General features: G+C 38.3%; 1 protein-coding gene across 1 annotated transcript; it reads left to right on the top strand.

The window, feature by feature from the left end:
* Positions 1-1,605: 1,605 nt before the first annotated feature.
* On the top strand, positions 1,606-12,954 carry wdr93 (WD repeat domain 93). Its single transcript, XM_004539596.2, has 16 exons — positions 1,606-1,663; positions 3,079-3,165; positions 6,122-6,323; positions 6,942-7,006; positions 7,131-7,209; positions 7,306-7,379; positions 8,283-8,352; positions 8,526-8,682; positions 9,334-9,398; positions 9,666-9,752; positions 9,891-10,022; positions 11,158-11,365; positions 11,446-11,506; positions 12,075-12,231; positions 12,325-12,511; positions 12,635-12,954. Exons 2-16 carry the CDS (start codon positions 3,139-3,141, stop codon positions 12,720-12,722), a joined length of 1,659 nt encoding a protein of 552 aa, XP_004539653.1. The 5' UTR covers positions 1,606-1,663; positions 3,079-3,138; the 3' UTR covers positions 12,723-12,954.
* The last annotated feature ends 5,047 nt before the right edge of the window (positions 12,955-18,001 follow it).

Here is an 18,001-nt window from a genome sequence, read left to right as displayed (position 1 = left end):
CCATTTGCAGATGATTATCCTGCAGCAAGAGAGTTTTCCTTTGTCAAAAGTGTAAGAACTGCAAACTTTAAAACTTAAAGTGTCAAATGTAAAGGATGGGCTAAATCAAGATCTTTAAAATTCAAGCTTTTAGATCCTGAATAATAATATGTTTTGTTTCCTTAATTGTTAAAGCGAAGGCCAGCTGGCTATAAAATCCTGTCAGTTAACACAGTGCAATACCATATCATTATAATGCTTCACATGCATGAAACAGTCCTATTAATTTTGCATTTTGGTATACTTGGAGGGTAACTGTAAACTGTATAATAAAGATGGTCATAGCATGCGTTTTGAAAGCCACATTCATTTTATTATAATTGCTTCATTTTTGCCTGTTTAGCTGGAAGTTACCATATTTGAGAATGTAGGTTAAGTCATCAGCTAACACTAGTAACTGTGGTTAGCAAGCTGCATTGATAAACTGTACAGATGCAGTGCCTGAATACACACATCTGCTACTTACTGCAAAGATACAGACTAACTCTGGTATCCAGATGGATGAGATCTGAAAACATTCACAGAGTTGCAAGGCGGCACTTGAGGCACAAAACACTATTTTATATACTGTTAACTACCATGTTATAAAAGGAGAACAACAGAAGACCATCAGCTTGTCCCTATGTTGACCTCATCCCAGTATCATTCTCCAACTTGCAATGAAAAACACAGACCAGTTCAGTTAAGTTTTGGCTGCTTATTCATGTGTGCTGGGTTCAGCGGGTTGAGTAGTTGCAAGGCTGACATGCTTGAAGAGTTCTATTAAAATGATAGCACAAAAGAAATACTGTTTATGACTGCTGCTGTGATTTTGTGTTATATAAATAAAATTGGGAGCGACCACCAGAGAAACTGCACTCGTTGGTATTATAATTGGTTTGAATTTTTAGCTGCAGAGGTTGCTGCTTAGTGCAAAAAAGTGTCTTTAATGTGTGTAAAATTTTTCTATACATCATACAGATGTTGGCACTTGCAGTAGGCAAAGATTGGTCCACTCGTCTAACAGGAGAGTGGGAACAGATAAATATGCATATGCTATAAGTAAAGTATGATTTTGAGAAACAGAAACCCTTAAACCACATGGAATAACATTCAAAGATAAATGAGAAAGAGAGAGTCCTCCTCAGTATGTCATTTATAAATACAGGTATGTCTCTCCATCTGTTACTGTTACATCATGTAGAGCTATCACAGTAACAATCGTAATCATAGTCATAATAAAATATCTATATTTATAAATGGCATACTAAAGCAGGGCAATGTCTATAAATGCTAAATTAAGTACTCTATAATACCTTACCAATACTTTAATCATGCTTAATAGTGTGAAATTATTAAAAAGTGCTACCAAATATAAAAAAAATATACCTTCTGCTTTACAGAAAGTGCACATAAGAATAATATTTTATCAGTCATTTATCACAAGAGTAGAACATGCACTTTCTTCAGACATAGATTAGATCGCAGGGCTGCAGATCTCACTGTGACCGTTCTTCTGTAGCATCCACGCCGGTGTGTAGCTCCTCCTGACACAAAGCAGCTTTAAACCGCGGTCGGGGTGGAGCCAGTCGGTTGTCATAGCGACCGTGAAACATCAAGCCCGTTCAGAGTTCACAAAGCTGAGGTAAGACCAACATATCCATTTTCAGTGCTTTTCCACTCTGGTCTAAAATTACACTTACACTAAAATACTTTTGTTTGTGATCTAATAGTTGTTTTACAAGCTGCCCCTTTTTTGTCCTGAGTTAAACAGCTTTATATGACGATTTTTTTTATCTGTGGTGTCAGCTCATTGTTAGCCTCCAGGCTAACCAGCAGTGATGGGAGTGTAGTGTTGTGGATAGTTTTGTGTTGTGTGTCAGAACAATGAGGTGACTGCTGTCTCCAGATAGAAAAAGGAGTGATACACCTGCTGCTGTCAGACCTACAGGATTTAGGCTGTGATGTTCTCCTTTATAGTGGACAGAAATTATTTTTGTGTGGCATCTTATTGAAAAATGAACAGCTGATTGTTCTGTAAATAGTTTGAAATGGTTATTTAGAAAATCAAGGTAAAAGGTAAATAGATGCAAATAACTTTATTGTTTGCAAAACTTGTGCATAGGATTTTAAAATTGACCATTTATATTTGCATTTAAAGTTATGAAATATGATTCATTATACATGTTTGTGGTTGTTACAGTAAAAAATATAACTTTTTCTACTCTGATTTGATGTTTTTTGTGTGATTTTAGATCATTGTGTTAATACAGTATGTCAAAATGAAAACATAACTGTAAATTCAGACACGTGAGGTTGTGCTGAAAAGGAAGATACCAAACAAGGAAAGGTAAATAGTTTTTAAAGGTAAAATTTAGAGAAAACATCAAAAGTAGTTAAAAATGGCTGCAGTTACAACCTGGACCCCACAGGGTTAAACGTTTTTTTGTTTTTGTTTTTTAAAGTAACGCAATAGTTACTTTTCAAGTAATTAATTACTTTTAGAAAATTGTAACTCAGTTACTAACTCAGTTACTTTTTTGAAGAAGTAACTAGTAACTATAATTAATTACTTTTCAAAGTAACTTGCCCAACACTGCTAACCAGTGACCTCACTGAACTCTTTTTCAGCCACATCTAGGCCGTATGAATCAGTCTGTGTGTAAAGTTGTAAACTCTATGCTCTAAAGTATTTAGTGAACGACATCAAGTGTTACGAAAAGGGCTAATCTGATTCATTTTGTTATTTTATTTATTTCCAATAAATACTTTCAGCGGCATATAAATAGTATCAGCTTTTTCCACTGTGACATTTAAGGCTATTTCAGTTCCTGCATAGTAACGACCATATTCTACATGTTTTTGGAATACTTTATACTGAATTAACTTCAGGGCTTTTTCTAGCTAATAAAGGGGCAGATGAGTAAAATCTATATATAGTTAAAGCAGTGAGTCTGTGTTGTCTTATTTCACAGACATCTATTTCTTTCTAAAAAAAAAAAACATTTCTGTTGTGGAGGTAAACAAAGACGACATGAGAGCTCTCGATTCTCTCTCCAGGTTTATTCTTCATCACAAGAAAAGAAATGGAATCAGCCCATAACGCAAAGACATCCAGGGATGAGACACCTACTTTGGAACTTACTGGTATGATGCAGGTACAAAGATCTTGACATGTAAAGTTTTAAGTTTAACTATCTCATGCATTAATTATGAGGGCCTCAGTCACGATTTTTTCCTTAGATTTTTATTCCTCTTTAAGCACAAAAAGAAAAACAACCCAAAAATGCAATTGAAATTTTGTTCATGAACTCATTTTTCAGGGAGTTACAAACATGTCCACTCATTTGGACACCATGCATTTGATTCCTAAACCAAAGAAATATGTATTTAACAAACCAATAATAGAACATGATTTACTTTGTGAAAACTGTCAATAAGACATTTTGAAAGCTCATAATCTGATGTTTTCTCACATTTTTATATCCATGTAGCAACGTGGCATCTGTTGGCACTTGGCCAAAGTGAGAACTTGATTTTTGTGTAGACCAGTATGAAATATATCCAGTCAACTCTGAACCAGCAAACAGAGCTATTCCATTTTTTTACAATGAAGAAAACAAAGGTTGTCAAATAAAAATAACAGTTTCGTTAAACAAAATGTAGATGTTTTCATACTCATTCTAATTTAGAAATGTGTTATTTGAAGAATTATGAATTGAAACTAGGGGTGCAACAATACACAAAATTCACGGTTCGGTTCAGTTCGATACTTTGGTGTCACGGTTCGATATTTTTTCGATACAAAAAAAATGTTCATGCCTTTTTAATTTGTCATTTATTAAAATTATAAATATATATTTTAACTCAAAAGTACAGTTTTTAAATTTAATGTTGCTGAAACAAAAGTAATTTAAAAAATAAATCTGATTGAGGAATCACTCATCTTTGGAAAAGAGAGTTTATTACAGAGAAATGGCTCTTTCCAAAATAAAAGCTATACTATACGCTTCTTCTGGGCTATATTCTCAGCAGCATATTGTAGCGGGTCAGGGCTGTTTGGGGTTCTGTTTGTACAGTTATGTTTTGTTTATGTTGCCATAGTGACGGGTGACGCCCTCTCGCTGCGACGGTGTGTCCTTCCGGGGTCAGAGGGCGCCCTGTGTGTTGTTGCTGTGCGGTTGCCGCGCTGAGCAGTTAGCTAGCGGCAGCGTTCTTCTGCAGATGTCAATAAACGGCTGTGCTCCCTGGCTAGCTCACGGGAAGCAAGACCAAACGACACCTCCGTCTCCTCCTTGTCTGAGCTCGCCACATTGGTGTCAGAAGTGGGATGATGGTGGCACTCCATGTTCTGACCCGAGTGACTTTTCCCCCGCCGGTCGTGACCGGCCGGTGCGCCAAAAGAAGGCACCTGGACATTTGCAGGACTTTGTGTGGGGTAATGGGGTCGTCGGGGACGACTGACCCCTTAGTTGGGGGCAATGTAGCGGGTCAGGGCTGTTCGCGGTTCTGTTTGTACAGTTATGTTTTGTTTATGTTGCCATAGTGACGGGTGACGCCCTCTCGCTGCGACGGTGTGTCCTTCCGGGGTCAGAGGGCGCCCTATGTGTTGTTGTTGTTGCTGTGCTGTTGCCGCGCTGAGCAGTTAGCTAGCGGCAGTGTTCTTCTGCAGATGTCAATAAACGGCTGTGCTCCCTGGCTAGCTCACGGGAAGCAAGACCAAACAACACCTCTGTCTCCTCCTTGTCTGAGCTCGCCACATTGGTGTCAGAAGTGGGATGATGGTGGCACTCCATGTTCTGACCCGAGTGACTTTTCCCCCGCCGGTCGTGACCGGCCGGTGCGCCAAAAGAAGGCACCTGGACATTTGCAGGACTTTGTGTGGGGTAATGGGGTCGTCGGGGACGACTGACCCCTTAGTTGGGGGCAATGTAGCGGGTCAGGGCTGTTCGCGGTTCTGTTTGTACAGTTATGTTTTGTTTATGTTGCCATAGTGACGGGTGACGCCCTCTCGCTGCGACGGTGTGTTGTTGTTGTTGTTGTTGCTGCTGTGCTGTTGCCGCGCTGAGCAGTTAGCTAGCGGCAGTGTTCTTCTGCAGATGTCAATAAACTGCTGTGCTACCTGGCTAGCTCACGGGAAGCAAGACCAAACGACACCTCCGTCTCCACCTTGTCTGAGCTCGCCACAATATTAAACATATCAGGTCCGCATAAGGAGAATCATGTGCTAACGGCTGTCTAAATGACTCGGGTAAAGTTTGTAGCATGCATGCTTGTTGTTTTTGTCTGCTTCCACTTGTCTTTGCACTAGGATGATGTCGGTGTAAATGTGCAGTCATATTCGTTGTGTTCCCACTAGTGCTGTCAGCGTTAATCTCGTTGAAATGACGTTAACGCCACAACACGGCAAATCTCTGTGCGTGGGGCTAGACGGCCAACACGTTAACGAGCTAACTGTGCTAACACACTAGTGCGTGGCACATCCAACATACTGTTTTACTTTAGTCCATGACGCGCTTACCTTCAGGGTCATACGTCACATGAAAACCAAAATACTTCCAAACGCCAGATCTGAATGAGGGTGGGGGAGGTTCAATTTTCCATGTTGCAAGGAGAGCTTAACTTCTGTCTTGCTAGCTTGCCCTGTGCTCTTCTGACGATGCTGTCTGTGTTGAGCGCTCAGTGGATCTGCGCTCGACAGTGCAGCCTAGGCGGAGTAGTCGAACGCAGATTCACTGAGCGCTCAACACAGACAGCATCGTCAGAAGGAAAGTTGATAAAATAAATTACAAATTTTGTATTGTTCGATACATATGCGTACCGAACCGAAAGCACTGTATCGAACGGTTCAATATCGATACGAGTATCGTTGCACCCCTAATTGAAACCTGTGGGAAGATTGTAGAAATACAACTTACAGGTGTGAGTAAGTATTTTTGAGCATTTGTTATGAGATTTCATTTCACTGGTGATTCTATACGTGCAATTTCACATACTTGTGATTAATGAAATTCATGAAGTTATTGTTTCAAAATAGCGGCCGATATAAGGTGTTTAGTGGTGAGACTTGCTTCTATAAATACTTATTTCCCTCATTTGTCAGCTCCCAGGAAACACCAACTGCTTGACTTGCTCAGACGACGGCAGGTATCTCTGTCTGGGCCACTCCGGGGGCTTGTCTGTGTGGTGTGCGTCATCTCTGAATCGTGTTGCAGGGTGGCTGCAGGACAGGCTGGAAATGACATCTATCCAGATGACCAGTATGTCTAAGACCATGTATCTGCTTGGCACTGTTGATGATATGGGTGAGTTATGGTCCACCAGGCTTTCCTTGGGTTGCTTCTGCTGTTTAAAACAATTATTTGCCATAAAAATATATCAGACAGCTGGAAGTTTATAGATTAGCAAACGCACACTGACATTTGGCCGTGCAATGCCCTGGCAAGCTGTCCAAGATGCACCCCGCCCTCTCACCCTATGACAGATAGGACAAGCTCCTGTCACTATTCTTTTTATTGGCCGCTTTTACACACAATCAGACTTTGCTGCTGCCTCTGGTTAGGAATCTGTGCAGTAGGCACATTTTCTCTAAGAAGGGATGTTTGGTTTCCAAGAGCCTTGTTGGGTTACTTGGCACAATCTTAGCATAACTTAACTCCACCCAAAAAACTGTTCATTTTTAAGTCATAAAAAATATTATTCTTGCAGTCAGTCTGAGCCACTGTTAGGTTAATCAGGGCATCTGATGTAATTAATGTAGTAAATGTTATTTAATTCATGCCTTTTTGTGCATTTAATGCTCCATTTTAATTGTACATTTTGTGAACCACTGCCTTAGACAGTAATGCTTTTTGAAGTGTGTAAACAGGTTCTATATTATTAAATGTTATTCATCATACTGACATCATTGCTATCATCTACAGGTGTTGCGAGAGTCTTTGGTCATCATTCAGACTCGATACACCTCCTCTGCGTTACTAACATTATGGTGTGTATTGTCACATTTTACTAAATGACTTATATAACTGGGACAGGGTGTGGTTTTCACTTAGAATTTTTCTGTTTTTAATTATTAAAAAAAAAAAGAAACAAATCAATTATTTGAATAACAGGAAGATATCAACAAAAGGAGCATTTGTTTGTCATTTGAACTGTTTGAAGGGGGAAATTATGGAGCTGCATCACTCAGTTGTAAGTATGAACTTCTATTTTAGTTTTTATGATGGGATTTAGTTACAGAGTTTGCAATCAAATGCAAAATTTTATTCATTTTACGTATCCTATCAGGCGGCGGAGCTGTTTGGCTTGAGGTCTACCAGTTTCCTTCAGCAGCATGGCTGAAAGAGTTGGAGAATGCACAGGTAATGAGTCACAGTTTAAACTGAAATAAGAATGTGTTTTGGGTACCGAACTCTGGGAAGGAGTGCTAAGACCAAAGATTTTGAAGTCCTGGTTACATCCCGGTCTCTCTTTGTACTTTATGCCATTTGTTTTCATATTAGACTTATGTTACCATCATTTTTTTTCAGGTTTTCCCATCCTTTTGGTTGTTTTTCTAGATTTTACCTCTAAACCTGAAATGCTTGGGGTATTGTCATCATCCAGCTGGGCAAGTAGCATTAACACCCAGCTAGGATTTTCATATTTAATACCTTAGGCATATCTACTAAAAATCTTAGACAAGTTCAAATATCCATGACGTTGACCTCAAGGCCAAGGTCAGAAGTCAAATTTTCTGAAAATTTTGTGAACATGACAATTCAAGAAAGATGATACAAGGACTGTCAAATTAATATGATAAGTGTATGTATTAAAAATCTCAGTTTGAATCTCAGTCACCTCGACCTCAATGTGAGGGTCAGAGGTCAGGTTTTCTGAAAACCTTCTGAATGCAGAAGGTTGCAATAAGGAAGTTACCTAGGATTTTCAAATGTATGCAATGGATGACAATGAATCCACTTTTTTTTTTTAACAGATTTGGCCTTTTAAAGGCATGTGGTCCTAAACTTTTGATCAGTTGTAAAACAGCCTGTTTCAGTTTAAGTATTGTTTTCAATAAATTGCATGCTCAAAAAAGATGTTTTGTCTCACTCTCATTTCTTCTTGTTGCATGTTGAAGCTCTATTTGGAACCTTGTTAAGATCCAACCATGCAGAATATGATTTTTTGCCATTTTGCAAGTAGTCTTTTGATCGAGACTATATATTGCATGTGACTGAATCACACATTAAATAAACAGTTTTTTTGTTTTTTTTAATCCTCAGAACCCAAACTCATCTGAATGGTCACCAGTTACTGTAATGATTCAAATCAGGCCACCAAAAATCCCAACAGGTATAACTTTTCTGTTAGAGCAGAAGCATTACATTTACACTGTGCTACAATTTAACCAAACATGCAGAGATGTATGTGGGTCTATCAATTTTTATGTATTGTATCTCTTGTTTTTATGATTGAAATAAAAATGCAGCCAAGCAACTGACCTTCATGTTTCTGCTTTTTGGCAGAGAAGGCACTCAGTAGTCCACCTGAGACGTCGCAGCCAACAGACTTTCTGATGCACTGTTTGGCTCTGGACATAATCAGGAGCAGCAGCCATCGTTTGGAGAAGCCGCCCTTCAGTACAGATGAAGGAAAAAGAAAGGAAATGAATGAAAGCCCAAGGTGTGATAAAGTTCATGCCAATACAATCAGCATTCCAAAGCTAAGCTGCTTTCATTGGTTGCTCTGTTTTGTTTTGGTCAGTCTGTCTGTCTAAAATAAATCCTACGGGGCATCTCTAAAATATCACCATGGCTGAATTCTCCAAAGCTTTTCTTGATTGGGAGTTCACAGATATTCTGCAGATTGTCTGTCTGTATTAGATAATAATTATAGGCTCATTTTGTTTATATTTGTAAATGTCATCCTGCTCGCTCACCTCAAAATTAAAAAATCTGCCCACTTTGCATCGCCAGCAGATATTTTGCTCGTAGTCGTTTGAAGTCGTCGAATGTTGTTGACTTTTAGTGGTGTGTAGTTGCCACATTGGTGCTCCTCACTTCCTGTGTGGTTGCCCTCTAAGACCTCATGTGGTTAACTAAAGAAAACTAGAATGACACTAACAGACTCATTCAGAAATGCAAAGAATCACTAATCAAACCAGTCACTACATTATCAGCAAATATAGTATTAAAGACATAAGATGAGTTAGTTCTACATCTTAATATAACGAGTAAATAAAACTCACCTTTGGGTACTCCAGCATTTGTAATCTGTCTGTCTGCAAACAATTATCTCTCTTTTGTTACATATTAGTTACTGAATCTTTTCCAGACATTGCACGTGGCACTTTCTTCTGCCCTGTGGTCCTGGTGACAGCAAAGCAGAGTTTCAGCCAGGTTTGTAGCATTAAGTGTTATTGCTTAATTGCTTAACAGTAATTTAAATATGTCAAACCCATTTGGAAGTTTCCACAATAATGATCCTTCTGTCTTTCTGACCTTATATGTATGATTGATGAACTGATTGAAAGTCACAAGGGTATCCTCCTGCTTTGGATTGTATTCGTTATGCATTCAACAGTCAGACCCATTAAAGACATATTCAAGTCTGTATGCAGACCATGCTCCTGTTAATGTCATTTTCACTGTCTGACCTTTTCTTAGGATTACTTGTCGCTGTTGCTGTGTGGTGGAGTGGCAGCTGTAATCTTCTTCAGTATTTCCTAAAAAAACCACCAAAGAGCAGCCCAAGTATGATATTTTATTAATTAAGAGATAAGTCTAGATACTAAGAACAAAAGCTTTAAAAAGTGCTGATATTACAGCATACTTTTCTTTACACCAGTGAGATTATTTTAACGTTTTGGAATGGCCTTCTGTTTGATGCAGATGTGGACCCGATGCCAGATGTATTGTGGCCAAATGCAATGGAAATCCTCTGCTCAGCTGTTAGTAAATGCAACCGTTACATCGCTCTTGGGCTCAGTGATGCCTTGGTGTGTGTCTGGGACAGGCGATCCGGTAAGTAAATCCTACGGGGCAGCTCTAAAATGTCACCATGGTTGAATTCTCCATAGCTTTCTTTGATTGGGAGTTTAGTGAGTTTCTGCAGACATCCTTGTTTTCCGTTAAAATGAAATCTGGAAAATAGAACATGTGAACATCAGTTCACATTCTATTTTGCTTCTCCATTTCATAGAATGTTTAGAATGTCTAGAATAGGAAATCACTTTGACCCCCCAGAAGGAATGAATGCTAAAGGTGAGCCCTGTATCAAAACTTCTCATATGAGTTCCTTTGACAAGCAACTTATCCCAAGTGGTGATATGACCGCTGAAAGTTTACTCAAATGCAATTTTGGAAGATTTCTCCAGTAAATTATCAGGGTACCAATTCTTTTTCCTGTTTCTCTACCTCAATATTAAATTGCTGCCGTTGTTGAAACTATGGTATATCCCATGATCTTGATGTTTAAAGTAAAATGAATGAGAATATGAGTACCGGTAATATGCTGAAGAAAAAAAAGATTTTGTCTCTAGCTCATGACACTCAGGAATGAGTTTAAAATCGTCTTGTACTTTAGTTAGATATGAGGACTCAAAACTACTAAAAAATAAATAAATAAATCAAAAGCCACCAAAGTTTTACCCACGCATGTTTATTTAAAGGGGCCTGTAAATTGGCAGGGCTTTTTTTTAATATATTCTAAAGTTCTTATACAAAAAAATCAGATGTTCTCAGGAAGTTAGATGAAAAGCAATGATTGGTTTCCTCACAGAATATCCATTTTCTTCTATTCTGTGTCTCTGCAAACACATGGACAGAAAAGGCAGACATCCTTTTGTCTCCCTTACTGACACTTAAAAATACTGACACAACAGTGTCAGTATTATTAAGTGCTTCCACAGTTAAACACGCATCCAGCTGTGCACATGACAACACAGTTCAGCTAATAATCATGTTCTCAGTAAGCTGACAGATATATTTATTCTCCAACAAAAACATGACTGAAAACACTAATTAGCAGGAGTCAGATAGCAGACAAATACACAGTCTCTGATGTAATATCTATGAGGCTAAAAGTCTTAAAGCTTTTTATTTATTTCTATTCTAAACTAATTTTAGCCTGTTTATTCCTCTTTGTTTTTATTTCCAGGGGCTCCATTGTCTCTCGTTTTAATGCCAGAAGCAAACAGCGCCTTATTCAGGGTACAGTTTGTGGATTGCTGCCCTGTGACTGATGATGACTTCCAGATTTTTACTGCTGAAAAAGTCCATCTTTTGATATTGTGTAAAAGTGGAGCAATTCAAACCGTCACAACTGGACGGGGGACAAAACCCAGCACAAAGCAGCTCTCTGAAAGGTTGTCTGAGTTTTACATGCGTGGTAGCGTGGCATTGTATTAGATTAAATGTTTACACATCACTTTATGTGTCTGTTCAGGCCAAAGGACAGCAAGGACCTCCCAACTGTCACTGCGTCAGTACTGTTCCTGCAGGGATTGGTAGGAATACTCAAGCTGTTGATAAAAATATACAATGGATTGCCATAATACTTATAATGAGGTCAGTGTATGGGCAAATAACCCTTGTGAGACAAAAGCTCAGGCTTGAGACTGCACTAAATGCATGGGCATAATTTTGTGCTGAACATTGGGGGGTGTCAAGATCTCTGTCTAAATAAATAAATAAATCTGGGTAAATTCCCAGATGATTAAACATGCAACTATTTTGCTGGTAATAACTGAAATGAGTAAAGAAAATCAACAGCCTATTTATGCAAGATCATTCATAATTTTATTGGGAGGGTTATATTGGCTGGGTCTGATTATTAGGGGGGTCATAACCCCCCTGGAAATTACGCCCCTGACTAAATGCACCATTGGACCTTTATGATGTAAAGGTTCAGTGGACCTAGTATAAGATAAATGGGTTATTTTGAACTGCAAGTCATGCAGAGCTACTGGAGTAGGGTTCAAAATTAGAAGTAAGCACTAGGAAATCAACACAATAGGTTCCCTTTAATGACTTTAAGTTCTTATCTTACTGTCTCATTTCTCCTGCCTCTGTGAGTCACTTGTAATGCAAAGGAGTGGAAAAATGTCCATCCAAGATGTCATCAACAACACCACTGTGTGCTTCCTGACTCCTCCCACAACTCATCTCATTACGACTCCCCACAGTCCAATTTATGCGCTGAACTCCAAACAGCAGAGTCTGTTCATACGAGGTAAACCCAAACACCATTTTATGATAACAGCATGTTCCTGGATTAATGTTAGAACAATACTGTAAATAAAGTTTTTTTTTATTTCTCATCCAGGTGACCAGGACACCAGCTGCAGTGTTACATCTGAAGAAAGGAGCCAGAGCCAGCTTTTCGTCTTCCGTTTTGCAGAGTCTGACATCTTTAAGCAGCACGTTGTTTCATATCCTGAGTCCACACGACAGCAGCAAACTCTGAGCTACAACACCTTAAAGGAAACCTGCAATCTCTACCTTCAGAAAAGGTTAGCATTGTTTTTGTACTGTATGCAGACTGCTCTTGAACTCCACAAATGACTTGTATGAGTAAAGTAAGTGTATGAGAATGATAAAGCAGCATTGTGTTTTTCCTGCATTTTCATGTGAAGAGCACAGTCTGTGGAGGAAAGGAACAAAACTCTGACACAGACATGGGAGCAGCTGCAGGAAAATCCAATGAAGAATTGCAGCAAATGATAAAGATACTAATAAAGTGATTCCCACCATCTGTAAAGCACTACTCACCCAGACACAAAGTGGAGGATCCTATTAAATATTATTTCTTTAATTGATAAACTTAGCAAATATAAATATAGAACTGCTGAAATTGTCTTAAGATATTGTCCTTGTTTTCTGTTATTTAAATGTTTTTGATGCATTTGAATTGTAAACTGAAATTGTTTTATTAAAACATCAATAATTTTGAGAATCTGTTTCCTGGTGTATGGGCACACACAAAGACTGCATGTAAAAGATGAGTAGCTTCCAGATTTGAAATGTGAAGCCAAAGGGGAACTCATTTAAACCTGTATTTTTCTAATTGCCAGCAGGGGGCGACTCCTTTAGTTGCTTTTGTAAGTACCTGCAGGAAACTGAACTTTTGTTCTTTTGGTCTATGACCAATGTTCCCTCTAATTTTTCACGTGTCTGAGCGAACACACAAACTCCCTGAGCGATCCCTTGGACCACTGTGAGTGACATCAGACGTGTGCACTGTGGTCACGCCGGCATCTAATCCATCCAAGTTACATGGTTTATTAAAATAATCAAATTACAGCATTTACATTTATGTTAGACTACTTTTAATTAACTGCTTTAGCCCACTTACAATGAAAATGTAAAAAAAAATCTAGTCATTGACCTGTGTAGTATGTTAACACTATTGGAAGTAAAAATAACTTGAACTCCAATTTTGAAAGCACAACTTTCTTTCTTTTTTAAAAAGCGCTGACTTGTATTATGAGTCTGTGGTCTGGGAGAGAGTCCTGTAACTCTCTGTCTGCAAAATATAGTATATAATGACCAATGCTGGGCAATTAATTATATAGTTAATTCTTTAAAAAAAAAAATTTGCAGCTATTTTTTTAATGCAGCCAAGGCGGTTTTTTAAATAAACATTTCAAATTTTTAGAACAATCAGCTGTTCTGCATCAAATCTGATGCCACACAAATTATTTCTGCCACTCCAAAAAATAATTTCTGTCCACTATGAGATAAAGGAGAACATCACAAGCCTGATACCTGCAAGCCTTACAACAGGAGATGTATCACTCCTGTAACTTCTGTAACATTCAGCAGTCGCCTCATTGTTCTGACACACACAACAAAAACTACACTACACACTAACTACACAAGATTTGCGCTAAACGTCTCAAATCTCTCACATCTCAAAGCACCGCCGTCACTCCTAAAACTTCTCCCCGTTTCTTAGCAACTAGATGCCACGTTGCCATATCATTTTTTGATTGGTTGACATAGTACTTTTTTGGACGAATAGGAAAGGGAGAGGGGGGTGGAGTTTTTGCTCACATGCGGAGAGTGCTTTCGAGCCTTTTTTCTTATAAAACGCCGTTTTTACCGTTTATTCCTGCAGTAAATATAAACAACGACAGTATTCAGGAAGAAAATCAAGTCCATACTTTTTCCGTCAATTGTTCCGTCTGTCCTGCTCACAGCTTGTACACGTTGTCATTAACGTGGCTTCACTCCACATCAGCCACGCAGCTTTCCTAGCTAAAACACCGGTGTCGGCACATAAGGACGCTGTCATAGCCTGTCAACCACGCTGATTAGCTGCGTATATACGAATGTAAATCGCATCATTGGCTGGACTATGGGATAAGGTGGCATCGTTCTAATCCCATATGGGAGCAGCCAGTCACTGACTAACACTGCAAAACAGAATTGTTAAAGTATTAATTTTAATTTCAATTCAGGTTAGATTTTTTTTGTGCACAACACAGATTTTCTGTGCGCAGAGAGCGTGCCAGCAGTACTCAATTGCGCACGTGCGCAGCTTAGAGGGAACATTGTCTATGACCTCATTAAATTTTATCCTGATAGGTTTATGAACACCATGCTCATTTTGGAGACTAACAACTAATGTGTAGTCTCCAAAATGAGCATGATGTTCATAGAGGGAAATAAGGTTTCATGCCTGTGTTATTTGCAGTAAATGTTCATGATTTCGGATACAAAGTTGCTGAAACATGGTCCTCTCACAGCAAAACTTTACCTGGGAGAACTCATAGATCCAAAAGTGACTCAAACCATGAATCTCAGGTTTTTATTTTATTTCAAGTAAGATAAGATTTCAGGTATTAAATGTGACTTGTAGAAAAATGGTCCTTGCTTTTATATCTGCTGAGCTCGAGGGACATTTATTTAAAGGATGACTGTATGCAAGCTGAGCTGAGCTCAGTCGCAGCATGTTGACATTTTGTTGCCTTTTGGGGCCTTGAATGTGTCATAAGTCATGTTTTCAAAAGACAGGGGAAAAAAATGTTATGCAACAAAATTAACCAAAACAATTACACAGTGTAGCTTAAGAGTACGGAGCCCCACAGGGGACATGGGAGAAAAAAAATTAAGACGGACTTTTGCGAGATCTCGCAACACTAACTCGGGATCTCACAAAACTTTTGCGAGATCTCGCAAAACAAACTCGGGATCTCGCAAAAGTTGAATTCCAACAATGGCGGCAGCTACTTAGTTGTAATATTACTCTTTCTGGGTCACAAAACACACTTTTAAGATATTTTGAGGCGTGAATGTAGTTGTGTAAACGTTAGATACCTGCTCAGTTTACAAGACATCACATATTTGCAAAAGTGCTCCGACGTTTTCGGAGATCTGACACCCACCATCTCGAAGCTAACGGGAGGTCGAGACCTACTACAGCCGGGAGGAACACCGCTTTCCCGGCACATCGTGCCTCGACCTCCCGATCGGCTTCGAGCTGGCGGCCTCCGAAGAATGCGGCTAAAACTTTTGCGAGATCCCAAGTTTGTTTTGCGAGATCTCGCAAAAGTCCATCTTAACTTTTTTTCCTCCCATGTCCCCTGCGGGGCTCCGTATAAGAGTATTTATTGTCTATACTCAGCTATGTTTTTTGGCAAACAAAAACATTTTTCTAGACGGGAACATGATCAGGTGATGTCTGAACTTTTATTAACTGTTATTGATATTTATATTTAAAAGTGCAATACTGTAATTTTCTGCTGCTCATTCCTGTGCAATATCCCATCTGTCCTCCCGTCATATTTCTTTTCAAGATTTTCTTATTTAATCCCTGTACATATATTTATATTTATAGATACATATATATTTAGTCATCTTTTCTCTTTTACCATGTCTCTCTAATATTTTGCTCCTTACTATTTTTCTATTTTTTATTATATTTTATTATATTTTCTCCTACTGTACCACGCTGCTGAGTGACTGCTGCTCGCCAAACACATTTCATTGCAATGTTGACCCTGTGCTAACTTGCATATGACAAATAAAACTGAAAACTGAAAACTGAATTTAATGAGCACTGAGGTAAAAAAAAAAATTAGATGACAGGTAAGATCTGAGATGATATTAGGAACAGCTGAATCATTGAATTATAATGTGGGGTCCTGTTTATATACTTGACCATAATTCATGAAAGCCATATTTTTGACAGGTTTACACTCATTAAAAAAATATATATATATTTGCAGTGAGTACAATGAGAAAGCATGCCTTTGTGGGGAAATATTTTTGCATCCAGTCATGTTACTATTTAAGCTAATGAAGTGTGAGATTTACCAGCAGGTTTTTTCTGTTCTTTTCCACTCGGTTGTTGCCTTTTTTTCAACATTTTACTGGCATCAAACTGAAAATGAGCATGGAGAGTAACATTTAACTGGGGGGGGGGGGGTCTTTAAAAGACCATTCATTCAATTCTTTTTTTTTTTTTGAAACAGGATTGTACACAGTTGTGTAATTCTCTTTCATTTCCTTTCATCTTATGAAAGCACACTGCCACATCTCTCCATGAAAGTGAACAAGATACTGATACCGTTTTTAATATCTGACTGAAAGCCTCATTTGAATTTCTAATTTGAATTTCTAAGAGGCTTTAAAAAGACTTGAGACCAGAAGCCCTCATGTCATGACTCAGAAGGCAACAATAGCTCAGGTGTTCCATTCAGAGAGCTTGGCAGGTTTTCGTGTCAGTATTAGATGTGCACCAAGAAAAGAATCTGTTTGTGGAAAAAAAGCTTCTGACATGAAATAAAGCTCCTGCTATGAAGCAAAGACTTCACAGGGTTGCTTTTTTTGGTCTGTTATTTTTGATGATTTGAGTTTTTCCCACTCAGATTAACTGATGTCTTTTACCTTTATTCTTCCTTGGGATTAACTGAAAGTGCTAACACACAAACAAAACAGCCAGTGATAGTTTTCCCTTGTTGGTTTATTTTCTGCCCTTAAAGCCAAATGAAACCTGAATTAAAAGTTGTTAAATTAATTTAAAAACAAAGGATTCATAACAGTTCTGTTTTTACTCATGTACTCTGAGCACTTTCAGGAGAATCAGATCCATCCAAAGTTGCCCTTTTATCACACGTAGCACAGATGGTCTTCTTCGGATTTGTTCTCACTTGCGGGCTTCGGCTTCTTGAACATGTCAAAAAAAAGTTTAGATTGTGTTGGAGGCAAAACACAGGATGACCGCTCTGGACCAGTCTGAATTCACAGCACCATTACCTGAGTGTGTCTTGTAACGGAGAGCTGGGAGGTTAAGGAGCCTTTTATATCTCAGCATTAAATGTCTTGTAATATGACGCTTGTAAAAACCTACAATGTGTAATTTTCCTCCATCGACATGTTGCTTTTTTTTTTTTCAAAGTCATGCAAAAACCTTTTCAAATTTGAAGATTGTCTGTTTATTTTTATCATGATTGTTCTGACAAGTTTTTGATTTCTAATCTTCTTGCTAATATTTTACATATGAATATGTACTAATTGGTTGATTAATAAAATAACTGACTGCTTAATATATAATGGTATTAATCACAAGCTGAGGCCAACAATAAATTCCAGTATTTTGACTAAGGTTACAATTCAGTTCCAGATTTTCCTGATCCAGTTGGCACACACCAGCAGATGAATGATACAGGCATCATTTAGAAAGAAGATTCAATTTCTTATCTCAGTTTGAAATTAAATGCAACCTCCAAAGTCTTTCATGTTCATATATAGTCCTCATAAAATGCTGGTATGTAGCTACTATTTTGTAAGAGATGAATTTCTGAATTTATTTGTATCATTTACATTTTTTTTGTAAATAATAGATGCTGCTTTTTAAGAAATGTTTTCAGAATCGCTCCCAAATGAGCGTCCAACAGTCATCTCCAGCTGCACGAACCTGCACTTCTCAGTTTCTTTGCTCCGAACTTGAGCTCTCTTTTAATGAGAGCCAAAGAGGATTTTAATTTTGTCACATT

The sequence above is a fragment of the Maylandia zebra genome, linkage group LG1, assembly GCF_041146795.1.
Source record: "Maylandia zebra isolate NMK-2024a linkage group LG1, Mzebra_GT3a, whole genome shotgun sequence".
Taxonomy (NCBI): Eukaryota; Metazoa; Chordata; class Actinopteri; order Cichliformes; family Cichlidae; genus Maylandia; species Maylandia zebra.
Note: the sequence above shows the minus strand (reverse complement) of the source record. Positions and strands in the feature narration are given on the sequence as shown.